General features: G+C 31.4%; 1 protein-coding gene across 1 annotated transcript; it reads left to right on the top strand.

Annotated features, from left to right (window-relative positions):
* Nucleotides 1-12,060: 12,060 nt before the first annotated feature.
* On the top strand, nt 12,061-13,873 carry LOC137807651 (transcription factor DICHOTOMA-like). The gene is made up of 2 exons (XM_068608390.1): nt 12,061-13,267; nt 13,600-13,873. Exons 1-2 carry the CDS (start codon nt 12,203-12,205, stop codon nt 13,660-13,662), a joined length of 1,128 nt encoding a protein of 375 aa, XP_068464491.1. The 5' UTR covers nt 12,061-12,202; the 3' UTR covers nt 13,663-13,873.
* Nucleotides 13,874-17,389: the final 3,516 nt, after the last annotated feature.

Genomic DNA, 17,389 nt, shown 5'->3' with positions numbered 1-17,389 from the left:
AGAGTTTTGTAAAACTAATTTTTTATAATTCAAGAAAATGTTAGCTGCTACTGTAACGAATTTTTTATTGAAGAATTAAAACACATTCCTTTTTATTGGAAAATGTAATACTACACTTCTTTATGATTTTTATATATTTAAGAGACCAGAAGATAAAATATGTTTAACTAACTATAACTACACCAAAAATTTGAATCAAAACATTCACTATCAATATCAAATCAGTAGACACATTTTCTAAATAGGAATAATTAAAATCACGTCCGAAACATCTAACTTAACCATATCTTTCATGTTATAAATTTAGAGTGAGCCTTGAAATTAAAAAAAAAAAACGAATTAATGATATAATTTTTTAGACTCTTTAAATTATTATATTTAAATTTCATAAAAACCCTAAAGAAACTTATATTTGGTCATTTTTTTCTAAAAGAAAAACATGCATACTTATTTTAACTTCTTATAACAAACAGAACAAAGTAAGACTAAAAAAGGAAGCCCTTTAACCCTGTTATGTTTGTGCATGCAAACCACACAACATGATTCATCAACTTTGCACATTCTGTGTATAATTACCCTTCTACAATTCTTCACCACATTAATTATATGCAGACGAGAGTTTTAGGGCTCTAGATCCATAACCACCTTCTCATATGAGCATTGAAATGTCACAGTAACTAAACACTTCTAGCAGTAGCATGGTGTGCTACTGGCATGGCCCCCCTCATACCTTTAGTGTTTTTTCCCCCTTCTTCTTCTGTTCATAAAGAAATCCTCATAATTTCCACTCATCATTCACCAGCATAATCACTACTCAAGCAGTTGTTAGAAAGTTAATGCATATGCATGTAGCATAATCTTTATCATCATATCACTTTTTATTTACAGTTCTAAACTAGATACATGGTGGATGGCTTCTGTCATATATGTGCCTAAAACTCATTTACTATTATTGCTTTTAATACCTCCAATCAATCAATAAAAAGGTTCAGAGTTAGTTAATCTTTCTTAAACTAGTTACTTAATCACTAACACATCAACTAACTACTGCAACATTATTTTATTTTAATTAGTAGTTTTTTGTGCGTATATACTTCTTTTTTTTCAATTATAATATCATTTAACCATGAATTGTAATATAATTCAAGTTTATTTATTTTAATAATATATTTTCAAAATTACAGTGAAAATGATTTAATTAATTATAGTAAAGTAGAAGTATTCAAGGAGATAACGTATCAAAATCAATCTGTATAAAGTTGTAAAATATGTATTTAAATTTGATTATTTAAATGAATTTTTTATTAACATTTTTACATAGAGTTTTAAATCTAATTAAACTTTACAATCAGTTCATATTCGTAAGAATTTATTTATAAGATGAAATTTATACTCGTTTATATATTGTAAAATATTATTGTTTTTAATTGAGGTGAAATCTTCAACACATCTCTTCAACGTGTGTGAAATTATATAATGGATAGTCTAATAAGGATTTGATAGTATGTGGTCTCAGAAGCCTAACCAACTCTATTTAAGATATATTTTAAATAACTATAATGATGATATTACATTGAAAAATGAATTTTAAGTGTATCTCAATCTTGTAAAATCGGTTTATAAGATGAAGTTTGCATCTAATTATATATTATATGAAATGTGTTATTATCTTGTATTAAAATAAAATATTTAGGATATAAAATAGGTTAATTCAAGAAATTGATTGAGAAATTAAGAGTGTTTTTCATTGCAATACAATAAAAGTGTACTTTGTTCTATAATCTTTTAATGCATTAATGTTGAATACTGTTTGAATTTTTTAAACAGTGGCTAAGCACACTACTTACAGAAAACTCATAAAAATGTTAATCCAATAGGGGAACATTGAAAGTGACAATACTCCCAGTTTGACCGTTTAGCTAATCTACCTAGTTTCATCAGTCAAAGGAAAATGTTTCAATACGTGTTGTACTACTCTCTCTTTTTAAGTCTCTTGTTTCTGTTAAAACATATTTATTTATTTATTATTTTTCACATTCATAATTAATTTATCATTTTTTTAATTTTAAATTATTAAAATTTATATTTATTATATTAAATGAAAAAAAATAATTAAAAACTACACATAAAGAAATTATTTTACATTATTTATTGTGAACCCTTTTTGGGCTTGGATGGAGGAATTTTTTTATTTATTTCACCACGAATTTTACATCTATGTATAGAAACTAAATAAATAGATAATATAAAGGGTATCAATATGTTGGTAGTTTTTTTTTTATCAAAATAAAATAATAAAGGTATTTCAAGGATACATCAATCCTTATACAAGAAATAACAAAGTTTCACCACATCTAAAACACACATGAAAACTAATCTTCCATACCCAACATAAAACTACACGACTCTTACATCTAATTTCGCACTCTAGTTACAAAAAAACTCGACTACACCACCTCATCTAGAGAGACCGTGTTGTTCTGCTGGTATGACACTCACACGCCTAACCTTTATTAATTTTGATAGACCTCATACAAACGAGGTTTGAGACACCAATCTGAGTAAGAAAAACACGATAAACGTACCTTTGTTGTTACCCATTACTAAACCTTCAGTTGTGCCATTGTGAAGATTTCAATGTGGTAAATATTTTTATTTCTAAAATTCTTTTTATTCCTTTGCTTCCACAATTATCCTACGACTACTATCCACACATCGCTAGATTTGATTGACAATTTCACTTTCCTATGCCATCCTAAATTGCGAGAAGTGCATTTTTTGTTCCTGATGAACCGTTGATGCCAAACCTACCATACTCTTAACATTTTGACCAAATCAACCACACTATCCTACAAATATAAAAAAGATGCAACGTTGTTTCCGCTTCCTCCCCACACATATTACAAATGATACTGTCCAAAAATATCTTCCTGCTCGCCAGATATACTTTAGTTGTTATTTCATCTTCCAGCACCCTCCAAGTTGTCAAATGGGCTGATGGTTGAGCCTTAATCCTCCAAAATCTCTCAAACATAACGACTCATTCCCCTTGTTCTTCTCCTTTTAGAGTATTATACGCAAATTTAACTGAGAACTCTATGCATCACTTTCTTTCCATACCAATAGATCCTCCTTTTCCACATTGATATTCTTGCTTTCCAACAACCTTACCAACTTTTGCTCCTGATGCTTTTCCCAATCAAACAAGCTCCTCCTCCATTCTATCTTCCATACCTACTTGAGGTTATTGTTCCACTCTCCTCCCTACTACAGTTTGTCTTCCTTGTCATAACAAATGGAAAACAGCCTCGAAAACCTATCTTTTAGGCTCTCATTACCCAACCATTTGTCCTCCCACGACATGATCTCTCTCCCATTCCCAACCTCCCAGAAAAAGTTATCCTCAAAATTTCCCTTCCAGCCGTCAAACTTCTATATCTCCTTCGAGTCCTCCACTACAAGGAATCTGTCCTACTATTCATTTGAGTCCTTGAGATTTTTCAACCTCTATACTTCAATTTCAACACCTCTTTCCACAATTTTTTTTTTGGTGCCCAACCACCACATCCACTTTCCTAAAAGAGAAATATTGAACTTCATTATCTCTAACGTTCCTAACCCTCCCTTCTCCTTTGACTTGCAAACTTTTTTCCACGATGTCCACGCTACCTTCCTTCCTTTTGAGCCCCATCACCATAAAAAAATTCCTATGTAAGCTCTCTACCTCATTGGCTACCATGACAGTCATTTTATATAACGACAAATAGAATAAGGGTAAAGAGGATAACACTGATTTAATCAGACACAAGCTCCTCACCATAGAGATAAACTTGCCTTTCCATCTTCCCAATCTTTTCCTCACGCTCTCCACCACCCTTTCCCATAAACTTCTTCTTTTATGACACCCCCCGACAAGCATCCCCATATACTTTAAAGGAGTCTTCATTGTTGAAGATGGATGAAACTCATCTCTACCTTGCCTTAGTGTGTTTGATGTAGTTTTTAGCTAGGTTGCTTTGAAGGTTGCAATGTGTCTTAGATGATCTTGTACTTTAGGGTTGTGTGTATTCAAGGTTGTCTTTTGCTGCATGATCCATCCTAGATGCCAAATCAAGGTAGTAAGATCAAGTACATAATGAGGTTAAATGGTTTTGGAAAAGCTTTTTAAAGTTTTCTTAAAAGGTTTGATTCAGTACAAAAATAAATTTGTTTTCTTGAGAAACAATAGGTTTATTTTTTGCTCTGTTAAAAGACTTTTCGAAATTCTGTTAGGGCACCAAAGCTAAAGCTCAGTCTGTTATTTCAGTTAAGTTGAGCTGGTAGTTTTGTTAACATTTAACTTGTTGCTTTTAGAATCAATCTGTTGTCTTATAACTGCTCTGAAACTGTTTTTTGAAAAGTGGTTAAGAACTGTTCTCTATAAAATAAAATGATTTTCTCACATGAAGAGACGCTGAGTAATCACAATTTTAACAGAGATAAAACATTTCTTGTTTGAGAAAGAGGATTGGAAAGGTTTTGAAAAGGTTTTCAATAGAAAATAGATGTGTGCTTGTTCTTAAAGAACCTTGTGCTGGATGAAGGTGTTGGTACTGTCTTGGAGCAAATAGAACAACTGGTTTATGTTCTTGCAACACAATTTCAGGTGTAATATTTCCCTTATTCGTTCTTGTAATAGGTGTAAGTGTGAGTCATTCTTTGATAGGGTTTCTTGGAGTGCAAGGTGTGCTGAAATAGTGTTTTTCAGCCTTGTTTGTTGAAGTTCTTGAAGGGTTCAAGAACTGTTGTGTATGTTGTAATTGATTGTATCTGTTTTAGTGAATTCCATCTTGGAGTAAGGTGAAATGGACGTAGCTCTTGATGAGTGAACCAGTATAAAAATTCTCTTGTGTTTCTCTTCTCATCCCTGCACTTATTTATGAGTTTTTACATAATCTGTCAAGAAATGAATTTGTTCTTCTGAATCTAAATCTGTTAACTCTGGACCTGATTAAATCTGCCATTTTAGCTTGTTAATCAATCTTCCAAACATAAGTCAATCTGCTGTGTGAATCTGTAATATGGCTAAAGTGTGAATTGTTTTCCTTGACTGAACTGTAACATTTGTTCATTCCTATAGATGCTTTGTGTTAAGTAAAATTGATTAATCTTGTGATACAATCTGAAACTTTATAAGCTGTAAAAGTTAATCAATTTGTTTCTGCTATTCCTGCTAGTTGATCTAAACCTTGTTGATCAAGTTCTATTTGTGCTAAAGTCATTTGTAAAAACAATCTGTTTCCTTTAAAATCAATATGTTCTTTTTACCTCTGTTACACTGTAAATCAGTTTCTTTTGCGAAAATTTGATAAGCTCAATTCACCCCTCCCCTCTTGAACTTAGACACTGTTTAACTCTAACATTCATTACCTCACAATTTAAGATAGTTGCACAGCTCTGCAACAAGTACTGACTGCATCCCACCCCTCCTATGTGACTCTTCATATAATTAACCTTTAGACCTAATACCAATTCAAAACACTTAAGCATGACCTTGATTGCAAACACGTTTTGGGGATTCGCTTTACAGAAAAAACAAAGTGTCATATGCATACTATATCATATTCACCTTTACCAACTTACCAACAATCATACTCTGTAACAACTCTTTCTCCATTGTTTTCCTTACCACCAACTAATCCTTCTATCACAATTAAGAAAAGAAATGACACTAACGGGTCACCTCCCTTCCTCGATTTAAACTCTTGAGTAGGGCTACCATAAATTACCACCGAGATCAACGAGGATTCGAGACAAGTTTTTATCCAAACGATCCACTTCCCACAAAAACCAAGTTTCTATAGCAAATAATAGATGAAATCTCAATCAAGTTGTTGATAGTATATCCAATGAAATAAAGAAAATAACTTTAGCTTAGAATGTATTTGAAAGTTCCATCCAAACCAACATGTTCAGCATTTTGTTCCTCTAACAATGCAACTCTTGTCGAAGTGGTTCCAGTAATTAAGTTAGTGATTCATTTTCTAAAGAAAAAAAATTAACCGTGCTGTAATTTGTCTGCTTATCAGAACAAACAAGAATGTACAATGGTAAAAGACATGAAAAGACAGAAGTCTTTTATCAGTACCTATGATTACAATGTACCATTTTCTTTTACCATCTTTCCACATACAGTTTAGAGTGTCACCACTCTTAATTATGGATACACAGTAAAAAAAAAAGTGGTGTTAACTGTTAGTTACTTTTGCTCTTTATTTAGAAATATAACTGTTAGTTTAATTCAAATCATTATTGCATGAATTTTATTTCACTTTTTATTTAGTCACGCTTCCTTGTATAGACAACGATAAATAGAAAAATAGAAATGTGCACATCACATATCTTCAAATTTTAAAATAGATATTAATTTTTTCTGATTTCATTTCAAAATAGTGTATTAACTAAAATTTAAATATAATAAAATTATAAAAACTAAAAGATAAAGTTTTAAATATAAAAAATTTGGAATTTTTTTCCAACTAAAAAATAGACGATTTAATTATTACATTTTTTTTAAAACACTCTTTTAATATAAAAAATATATTTATAAAAATATTAATTTATTATTGTATTTATGTATAATTTTGATAAATTTAAATATAAATAAAATAAGGATTTGATCGTTGTTTTATTAATTAATAGAATAAGGGAAATGAAATTTCATTTTGACAAATAGAAAGAATGTGAAAATTATTTAAGAAAATCTGAAAAATAACTAAGATCAGTTCTTTTAGCAGTTTACTTCTTAGCATACTAGGAATTTTAATTTTATTTATCTTCTTTTTGGTAACGAGTACTTTAATAAGATGTTAAAATTTATATTTCAAACGTGATTGTTCAAAACTTGTTAAAACTTCTGAAAGGGTAGGCAGAGATATAAGTGATTGTAGAGATATAAGTTTGAGGAAGAAAGATAGGAGTTGAGATGACCAAACTTAAACTCAGACAATGATAGTCACCACCTTCAAACAATATCAAAAGTCAATATTGGCTGCCACCTAAATCAAATACAATTTTATAAACACATTAACAACTACTCAAAAAAACTATAAAACCTTCAAATTTTTCTTAGAGTCTATGAAATAGTGTTGAAGGTGCCATGGTTTCCCAAATTTATTTTGTTTATAAATAAATAAACATGAACCAATTGAGGGTAATCTAATCTTTATACATATTAATAATATCTCTTCTCAAAAGAAAGATCCTGCAAACTTACTAGAAACGATCAACTCAAAATCGATAAAAACACCTAAAAGAATAGTAGAAAAAAGCAATCTATTTCAACCAAAAAAAGACTTATCATTACAAGAAAATCATTAAATAAAAACTAATTTTAAAAACAAAAAATAATTAGTTGTTATTTTGACTAAATTAAAGATTATTATAGAGACTTAAAAAAATTATTGGTTTCTAAATTGATTTCTATTATTGATAAATAACTTCTAAATTAGTATCTAATTAGCTACCAAAATTAAAATCAAAATAATTGGTAGTTAGGTAATTAGATAACAATTTAGAAACTATTTATCAATAACATAAACTAATTTACAAATCAATAATTTTTTTAGTCTCTAATTTAATCATTATATCAACTAATTATTTTTTATTTTTAAAATTGATTTATATTTAATGATTTTCTTCTAGTGTATTGCGAAATATACTCAATTTAATCATAAGAAAAAAAAAGATACCTTAACTAGTAAAACACTTTTGATTCAGATTTTTTTATTGACTAAACATATTAATAATCAGAAAAAGTATTGGTCTTTTATAAGTGTTAATAGATGATAATAAAATTGTTAAAATTGGAACGTTACTCATTTTCATTTGGTGTGAATCCCTCCAACAGTCTTCACAGAATTTCTTTGGTTTTACTGTAAGACGTTATCCTTCTGTCATCTCACTTTAATTCTTGAATTGACTTTGAAATAGCTCTTTCCATCAAATTGCAAAGATAATTTTCTGCACCATAATAGGGTCCTAGTGAAATCATATGAAGGTTAAACATCTTTAGTTACTTTAATTTGGTTCACTACTTTTTGCTCACTCTACGCATTATGCAGAATTTTGGACACCATCCAAACTGCATTTTCATTCTCTAATTCTCATCATGGTATAGGGTTCATCCTCAAATCCTATGTCCATCAAAAAAACAATAAATAAGAATACATATTTCAATTTTAATATATAAAGACATGACTTCTTTTAAAATATCAAAATTAGCCTTTTAAAAAATGTTAAAATAATAAATGAAAAGGCCTTCTGTACATTAAAATCTTAATTTTAATATTTTTTTAATATTAAAGCTAACATTTGTTCTGACCCCATATAAAGACAGTTCTAAACTACTCTCGACTGGGTCAAGATCGAGTAATAGTTTTTGAAATTTTTTGTCTATAACCTCATTCAAAACATGAAGAATATATATATATATATATATATATATATATATATATATATATATATATCTTCTTTGGCTGATGAAAAGCTACCAATAAGACTTTACTAACGAAAATAGACAACTGCAAAACCTCTAAAGTTTAAAGACATGAGTCATTCAATAACGTTTTCCACAATCTTTTTTTCTGAATTCCTTACGATAAGTCTACAAATTTTTAATTTTAATAACCTTTACCCTTTCTCTTTTTTATTTCAAATTAAATACCCACATTCTACCCGAAAACCCCTTATGTTAGGGTTCAAAATGTCTCATCCATTATTTCGGATAAGACTTTCCCAATAATTACCACTCAGACATAAATGTTAAGTCCAAATTTGATCTCCGAAAATGATTTTTAAATAAAATCTTGAAACTAAGTGATCACAACATAAATTTCTTATGCATTTACAGTTTTTGGTATTGATTTTTATAAAATGTACCACGTTACGTACTGGTAATTAATTAGAGATATCCAATCAATACAAGCGTTCGACAAAGTACGACAGTAGAAATCAAAATCAAAACCTTTTTTTGTCGCTTACGTTTAATTCTACCATTGGAGGTAACCCTAACGACTGCGTGTAGATTTTAATCATCAAATCAAGGGGTCCTACAAATTAGCATTGATTTGGGAAAGTTGGTCATGGTGTGAAAGAAACTTTAGGGCCATCTAACCAAATGATCGCAGAAAAAAGATAATGCAATTAATACAATGAAGAAACTGCTGTTATTAATGATTTTATTTCGGTTAAACTCTAGGTAGAGGACAAGTTGCTCTCATAATGGACGAAGATGGGTATGTTTTCTGCTTTCTGTCAAAAGCTATACTTCAATAATGAATACAGCTTCAACCAAAAAACTCCAAAAGAAGAACCAAACAATTCTATCTTGGTATCTAGTAACTTCAGAGAACACAAACAACCTAGTCAAGTTCTGATGTTGTGGAGAAGGGCCAATGGAATACTCCAACATGAAAAGTAAAGTATCTGTATAGTGCCCTCTATTCATGTAAAGTTTGCAGAATAGCTTGTTACTTGATTTAATGCCCTAATGACTAGCAACCGTCCTTTTACTTCTGTCCCACATGTACATTAATTATCACACATGCCTGGTTGGAAATCATGAACTTCAGATACTTTCAACATGAGGAGAATTGCATTAATTATAGGCACATCATCCAGTAGAATTTTACATGAATTCGCGCAAACTTTGTACAATACTAATTTCTGCGTCTAAGGAAACATTTTATTTAGGTAAGAAAGCTGAAAGCTGAAAGCTGAGCCTAACTATCAACATCTTAAGTTGTTTTGTTTTAGTCTGTACATATATATAAATATAGCAAACTATCTATCTGTCTACTTAATTAACAGTAGAAAGCAAATGGGTTGGGTAGGCATTTTATTTATAAACAGTTGATCAACCAAAAGCCCACAAATTTATGCGTCTATAATAAGGGAAAAAAAGGAGAGGAAAGAAACAGGGAAAGTTCTGAAACAAATGAGTTGAAATTAAAGGTTAGAATTTCAACCACAAATGTTATCTTGTTCCTTTTTCCTTATATAGTACAGACAGAAAAAAAGGAAAACCATCCACATAGAAATGAAATTATGGCATTATGAGAAAATTTAAGCAAGACTTTATAGAGGATAATTGTGGTCTCGCAATCAAGCACTCCTACATGTTTGTACTAGTACACAAATTCACCAGTGCTTGGTTGTCATAGTTATCTCCTGCTTGAAAACAACCCCAGACCAACCCTTTGCTTTGCCATATATCTATCATGTGGTCCTTGCAATTATGCCATCTAAAGTGGTCTTGATCGAGACTGCTATAGCTATAGATAGATAGATAGAGATAGTGAGAGGGTTGGACGTATAAGTGGTGGGGAGAACGGCATGTATAAATGGAAAGACAGAAAGAGAAAGGGAGAAAAAACAGAAAATTTTGGTGTACTATAGAGTGCTTTCAAGTGTTGATGGACTATTGCCATTTTGACACCAAGTTGGGAGAGATCATGGGGTGTTTTTAGATCTATGGCAAGTTGCAATTGGTTATTAGGGCTTGGAGGGTGTCATACTCTACACATACATGCCAGTGGCAAGTACAGGCACAAGACCACAACTGCGCTACCATTCTATCTTGCTTCCTTTCTTTCTTCACACAGAGGCAGACATAGATAGAGAGAGAGAGGAACCTACTTCACTATATATATCAAAGGAAGCATAACCGATAGATAGATAAGCACGCAGCACGCATGAGAAGAGAACCAGCCAACATCAACAACATTCCCTAACACACTCTGATATCGATAGCTAGATGGATAGATACTCACACATACATTGACATCCACCACAAACACAACACAAGAAGAGAGAGAGTGATGATAGTGTTAGATAGTGAGTGAGTGTGAGAATGATAGCGCATCTCTTTTTGGAGAAAGTGACCTCCTGAGCAACCCCAGTCAAAGGGAGCATTGGCTACCATTACAAGCCATTCCATGGAAATAATTGTACTTTGTTTCCCCATTATCTACTTTTAGGGTTAGACACACACGGACACGTGTAGGTTTCCAACAGTGAATCAAAATTATAGTTAAAAAAGACAAAGGGAATAATAAGAAGAAATGAAATTATTTGAGTTATGTGAATCTTCCCATAAAAAGTCACGGCATGTGACATCCCACTCCTACGCACCATGCTCTGTGGGACAACGTTCAACGCAAATAGTACCCTTAATTTCAACAATCAAATTACTTCTTCAACATTTATCCAATACCAGTTTAATTATCTGATATATGCCATTTACTCATAAATTTCGTAACAAAACATGTCCCTTTCATGTTAATGTTTTGTATGATAATATGGACTATTTTTGTGGATAGTTTTATAGATAAATTTAGTGAAAATTGTAGCAGAAACAGTGTCAGAAGTGAAGCTGGTAGAGGAGAAAAATTAAAGGTGTGGTGTGGGGGAAGTGAGGAGGTTGGTTTTAGTTTCCTGTCAACTCGCGTGTGTGCTGTGCGCACCACGTGAAGTGGCACAAACTATAACTTTTTTCCTATCCACTCACTTGTTCTTGCAATGTTATCGTTCTAAAGAGATCATAACTTTTTGCTCAAAAGAAACGATTAAGAAAAAGGATGCCCCTTGTCTACAATAAATTGCTCTTGTTGGGTCCTTTGTCTCACACATTTTCTTTAGTACTCGCACTACTCTACCTCTCCCAACCTCACCCTCTCTCATAATTCAACCCTCTATGTGCTGTCATTCTCACACTGTACTACTCTTTGCTTGATCAAGCCAATTCTACTGTGCTACCACTCTCACACAAACTAACACAGACACACACACGAACACGAACACAAACACACACATACGTTGGTGCATCAAATCCGTAGGCTTGTCCCTCTCACTCATCAGACTCACCCCTAGGTGAAAATAAATAACAGTAGTACTTGGTAGTAAGTATTAATTAGCAATACTCACATGGTTGTCTTTCTCAAACTATGTTATGTCTTCCTTTACTTGCAGGGAAACAGCCAAACCAAAAAAATGAGAGGTTGGAAAAGGATAGAATTAACACCTGCTCTATCTTTTTCAATAGGGAGTTAGAGGCAGCAAAGATGTCGTTCTCAGGCATTGAAAGTCCCAACCAATAACCAGTTCCATCTTGAAGGGTAGGGTTATTTTGGTGCAGTCCCATAGCTTAATATTAATTCCAGATATGTATTCCTCAAATACCTCCCTCAACGGCAATGACCTACTCTCGTACCCTAACCAACCATTTTGCTTTAGGCCTTTTTCCTTTGAAAGCAACCCAACAAATTCCTCAAAAGACCAATCCAATTCCAATTACGCCCTTCCTCCTCTTCCTCCTCCTTTCTCCTTTCTCCAGTCCTTTGACGAAAATATCTTTCTCGAACACCACCATGACCTGCTTTTACTTCACCAGTCTCTAGCTGACCCCGGAATCTCCAGAAACCTCGACGTTGCTGCCGAAATCGCGCCAATTCCTTGCTTTGGACAAGGTGGCAATTCCTTCCTCGACGTCCCTATGGAGCACACTGCCAGGAAGAGATCCAGCAAGAGAGATCGTCACAGCAAAATCAACACCGCACGAGGCCTCAGAGACCGAAGAATGAGGTTGTCCCTCGAAGTTGCAAAGAGGTTCTTCGGGTTGCAAGACATGCTAGGCTTTGACAAGGCCAGCAAAACCGTCGAGTGGCTACTAGACCAAGCAAAAGTTGAAATCAAACAACTTGCAAGGGAAAAAAACAGTGCTGGTGGTGCCAAGGGTGCATCATCAACTTCTGAATGCGAAGGGGTGTCTAGCTTGGACGAGGTTGCAGTGAGTGGAGTTAACGAGGAGCAGGAAAGGGAGACACCCAACATGAAGAGAAGAACAAGTAAGGTTTGTAGAAAGACTGCATTCAATACTACGGATAAGGAATCGAGGGAAAGGGCAAGAGAAAGGGCGAGAGAAAGAACAAGAGAGAAGATGAGGAGTCGGAGACTACTTGCTGCAGATGCTTCAAACCTTAACCCTTTGAGTTCTTGGAACCCCTTTGAAACGGTTCAAGATTCTCCGGGTACTCAGAGCCAAAGCGTGAACCACCCCTCCTTGGATGTGCACCTTCCTGAGCCTGAAGAACCAACTTCTCACGCAAAGGAACATTTGGGCACCGTGGAGGACATAGCGCCGCATGAAGTTAATTCTTTCGTGATCATGAACAAGTGGAGCCCAACCATGGTATTCAATTCTCTCAACAACTCAGCAATCCTTCACGAAGTAAGTTTAAAATTCATCGATCATAGTTGTTAACCTCACATCCACACAAAAAATAGCATGATTTGTAGAATACCAGTTAAGAAATTAAATGAATTGAAAAAGAATGTTACCGATACAACAATTCCACCGTGATTTCAAACAAGAGTTTTCTGTATATTAATCAGTGTGTGTTGGCAAGACCATTGGATTACAAATATATATTTTATATATGCATATGTGCATGCTTGGTTTAGCCATTAGCACGTTGCTGTTTGAATGAAAGCATGCATTTTCTATTTATACAAAGAGTATCGGTAATGTTGCTGATGTTTGATTCATGAAATTGTTTGCAGCATCAGTTTGCGGAATTTCAGTCTTTCGGAAAACCTTGGGAAGCCTACAACGATCACATCTAGTGTTTGCGTTCATCTTGGATTGCACCCATCATGTGTTTTGTGTCAGCAGAATAAAATACAATCATGCTGTGTATTTCTTTACTTTCCTTTTGGCATGTAATGTGGTAAGGTATATTCCGTCAACTAGCATATGGGAAACAATATTTCGTGAATGCTAATTTGTATGTTTTCTCTATATATAAAATTTGACTTCTTTCATTTTGGTGCCCAACTCCATGTTTTTGTTTGTTAATATCTCATAATTTGTCTCAGTGGGGTTTTCATTAATTGAATCCTTTTCCTAACTCTGGTTGGATATGCATTAAGAAAAGAACTTATGCTGCTATTGCTGTCATATCATTTTACATATAATAGCGTTGTTGATGCTACTTTGACATATTATTTGGTGTGGTGGTTTTTTTTCAAAGTCCAATCATCCCTCGGAAAAGTGTTAGGGTTAGTTCTCAGATGTATGTATGTTTGTAGTTGTCTGTGGATAACTTCCTAAGTGTATTCCAATTTGTGAATTCAGCTTATAGCTTTATAGACGTGACTGAATTGACACTTGGGTGATGATCCACTATATATCCACTTTCAGGACAAGTTTCATTAACTTATCCATTTTAATTTTCAATATAATTATTTAGATCCATTAATTATAACACATAAATTTAGGATCACAAACAAAGACCAAACCAAGCATGTCTTAAATAATCTTATTTCAACCAAAAGATAAGATAGTTTTCACATTTTACATGGATGATAAGATTACAATGGATGGTAGAAGAAAACAAATTACAATACACGAAATTTATAAGGAAAATTCAAAAGTTGGATTGTGTATATAGGTTCATATTTTTTTATAGCAATATGATGAAGCAATTGTAAAGAAATAATTAAAATATATTTTACTTATCTGAGTAGAGTCTTTTCATACACAATTAGTAATATGTTTATTTAGGACGTTGTTGATTATGTTACATGAGACATAAATTATCTAGTTGTCTTTGATTTTGAAGATTAGGTTGGAAGTTTTTGGTTTGATTTTCTTTTTAAATAGAATTGATGCATCCATCAACTGTTCAATATTTATTTATTTATTTGTTTTTTACAGATAAAAGAAAATGTTTACTTTAAGTATTAAAGTGCATAAAGTATTTTAGTTTTTATGCACCTTACTGGTCTTTGAATAGTAAAATGTGAGATGTCTCGTATTATGCAAAAAAAAGCAACTACTTGACTTTAATGGCACTAGCCATTCAATAGCCAAAATCATAGGGATTCAAATGTTGACTATTATATATATTTATTGCGTGAACTATTTGGTAGCCGTAAGTTATATACAAACTATTATCCATAAAAAAAATATAATTGAATACGTTGACAAAATGAACAAATTCATGGAGAAATTTACTTTCTTTAACTTAAAAGGTGAATAAACCTAACTGCATATTTTTCTATACTGATTTTCGAGGAAAGAGAAAATATAAATACCATATTGGACATATCATGGTTTTGAATGACTATAATATCTATTATTTCTAATTTATAACACGAATAATTTAAAATGATATAAAATAAGTTGATAAACATAGTTTATAAAATAATTTTCAAGTATAACTTTAATATATAAAATAAAAAAGAAACACAATTTCTCACAGAGGCAGTGAAAAAATTATCACACAATAAACATAAACTATGATTAAATTTAAATTATGAGACGCGTTAACTATTCTCCCCTTTTGAGCTTAAAACCCCTTTTAACTTAATTTAAAAGCATTTGGAATGGATAAACTCTATTTGTAAAATTTCGTGATACAAAGATAAAGATAGACAAGAAAAGGAGAGAAATATGAAGTTAAAAATTAAAAGCGAAAGAAAGAAAGAAAGAAACTTAAAGAAGACAAAATTGTTAAAGAATTTATTTATATATAAAGTAGATGATATAACTTTTTGGAACTTTGAAGGCAGATATCGATGTTTAGTCATTTTCATGAATTTCATAATTACAGCACATAACAATATTTGCAGAATGGTTTTGCTTTTAGATACGTGCTTCCTTTATGGATGAAGAAATGGTCAAATCCAAATGAATAAAAAAAAAACTACGCCAAAAATGACAATATATCCAATACTGCAAAATTCTCAGTGTATATGCAAGCGAATGTGTTGATCCAGATATCATATTATATTTATGTTTGTAAGAGTGTTTAATTTAGAGTTTTAAAAATAAAATAATTGAGAATCATTTATTCACAATACGACTATGTTTACAATTTATTCTAAAGCTTTTTAAAGGAAAAAATACAAAATATATCTAGAACACAACACACTTATTTAATGTATACAAATTCTACTGTTAGAGTTGTACTTGAACAGAAAGAATGAAAAGTCTTAAAAGTTGAATTTTAATAATAAATGTAGAATATGCTTCTACACAGTTGCTTTTTCTTTTTCATCCAATATAGATGTTACATTTTTTTATTTTCTAATATAAGAGTATCTGTTAGCTGGATATGTGTTTTTGTTATTTAAGAGAGACACATGTGTTCAGTGTTGTGTTTTACATAGAAAGTAAAAACATTCCATAAATATTCCATTTGATTTATTTGTGTTTGTCAATAAAAAAAATAATAAGTATATTTTTTCTTTGAATTGTTCTTGAATTCAAAATTTAAAATTTTCTATATAATATAAAAATTTAGGTTGAAGATGAAAGTGCAGAGTGTTATATGAGAAATATAGATTTGATGGGGTGAGTTGTGTAAATATTCCATTTCTTATGGTCAAAAGTAAACAGTCAACAAAGGGAGAAAAAGAAAAGAAGTATCAGATTTGTTGGTTTTCTTTATAAAATACTTATGAACAGAGAAAAAAGCCAAACAATTACTCTTTTTTGGCTCAGAATATCAGCACAGTGTCACTTCAATTTATATATGTTGCTTCTTAATTTTATTTATTTAGAAAAGTTTCAGTTCAATTTGAAATAATTCTTAATATCCGGTTTTATAAGACTTGCGTGCAAGTATAGAAATAAAAAGATATTCAAAAACAAGCACATAGATTATTTGGAAAAAAATTTGATGACAGAATTGTATACTTGATATTAGATGACATAGTAAACCCTAAACTCAACATGTTTCTCTGATTTATATGATGTCTATTAAAAAATATAAAAGATTATGATGAGACGAGGAATAGTAGTTTTATTTATGTATAGACACCATGTTTACACATTTTTTATAAGAATAAAATATCTCTATTGCTTTTTTTTTTTTACGATAAAAAAATCTATTTTTATGATTATTTATCAATAAAATATCCATAGTAAAGATAGATTTTTTTTGGCACATAGTGATAACAGTTAAACTCATATATAGGTCAGAAAATATATTATTGTTTTCTGTAGCTTTGATTCCTTCTAAAAGATGGAAAAGGAATCTAAAAAGTTTCAATTATTAGTACTGTTGCTAACGGAAATTTTGCTGTATAGTCCTCGAATTAATTTGCTGAATTTAATCCCTGTTCACTTCTATTTTGCATTTCTTAACTGACAATAAGTTTTTATGTAAAAAAAATTAGAGATCGATATAATAATGTTTAAATAATTATAATAATCCCAAAAATATTTATAAACTGCTTTGTTTTAATTGAGTGGAAAATTTACCTCTATTTCTTCAAGTTCGTATCGTTAAAATTTCATTTCAAAGCCATCATTCCATTAATTGAGGTTATAGTAATACTAGTA

The sequence above is a fragment of the Phaseolus vulgaris genome, chromosome 3 (assembly GCF_000499845.2).
Source record: "Phaseolus vulgaris cultivar G19833 chromosome 3, P. vulgaris v2.0, whole genome shotgun sequence".
Taxonomy (NCBI): domain Eukaryota; kingdom Viridiplantae; phylum Streptophyta; class Magnoliopsida; order Fabales; family Fabaceae; genus Phaseolus; species Phaseolus vulgaris.
This window is presented reverse-complemented; position numbering and strand designations above follow the sequence as displayed.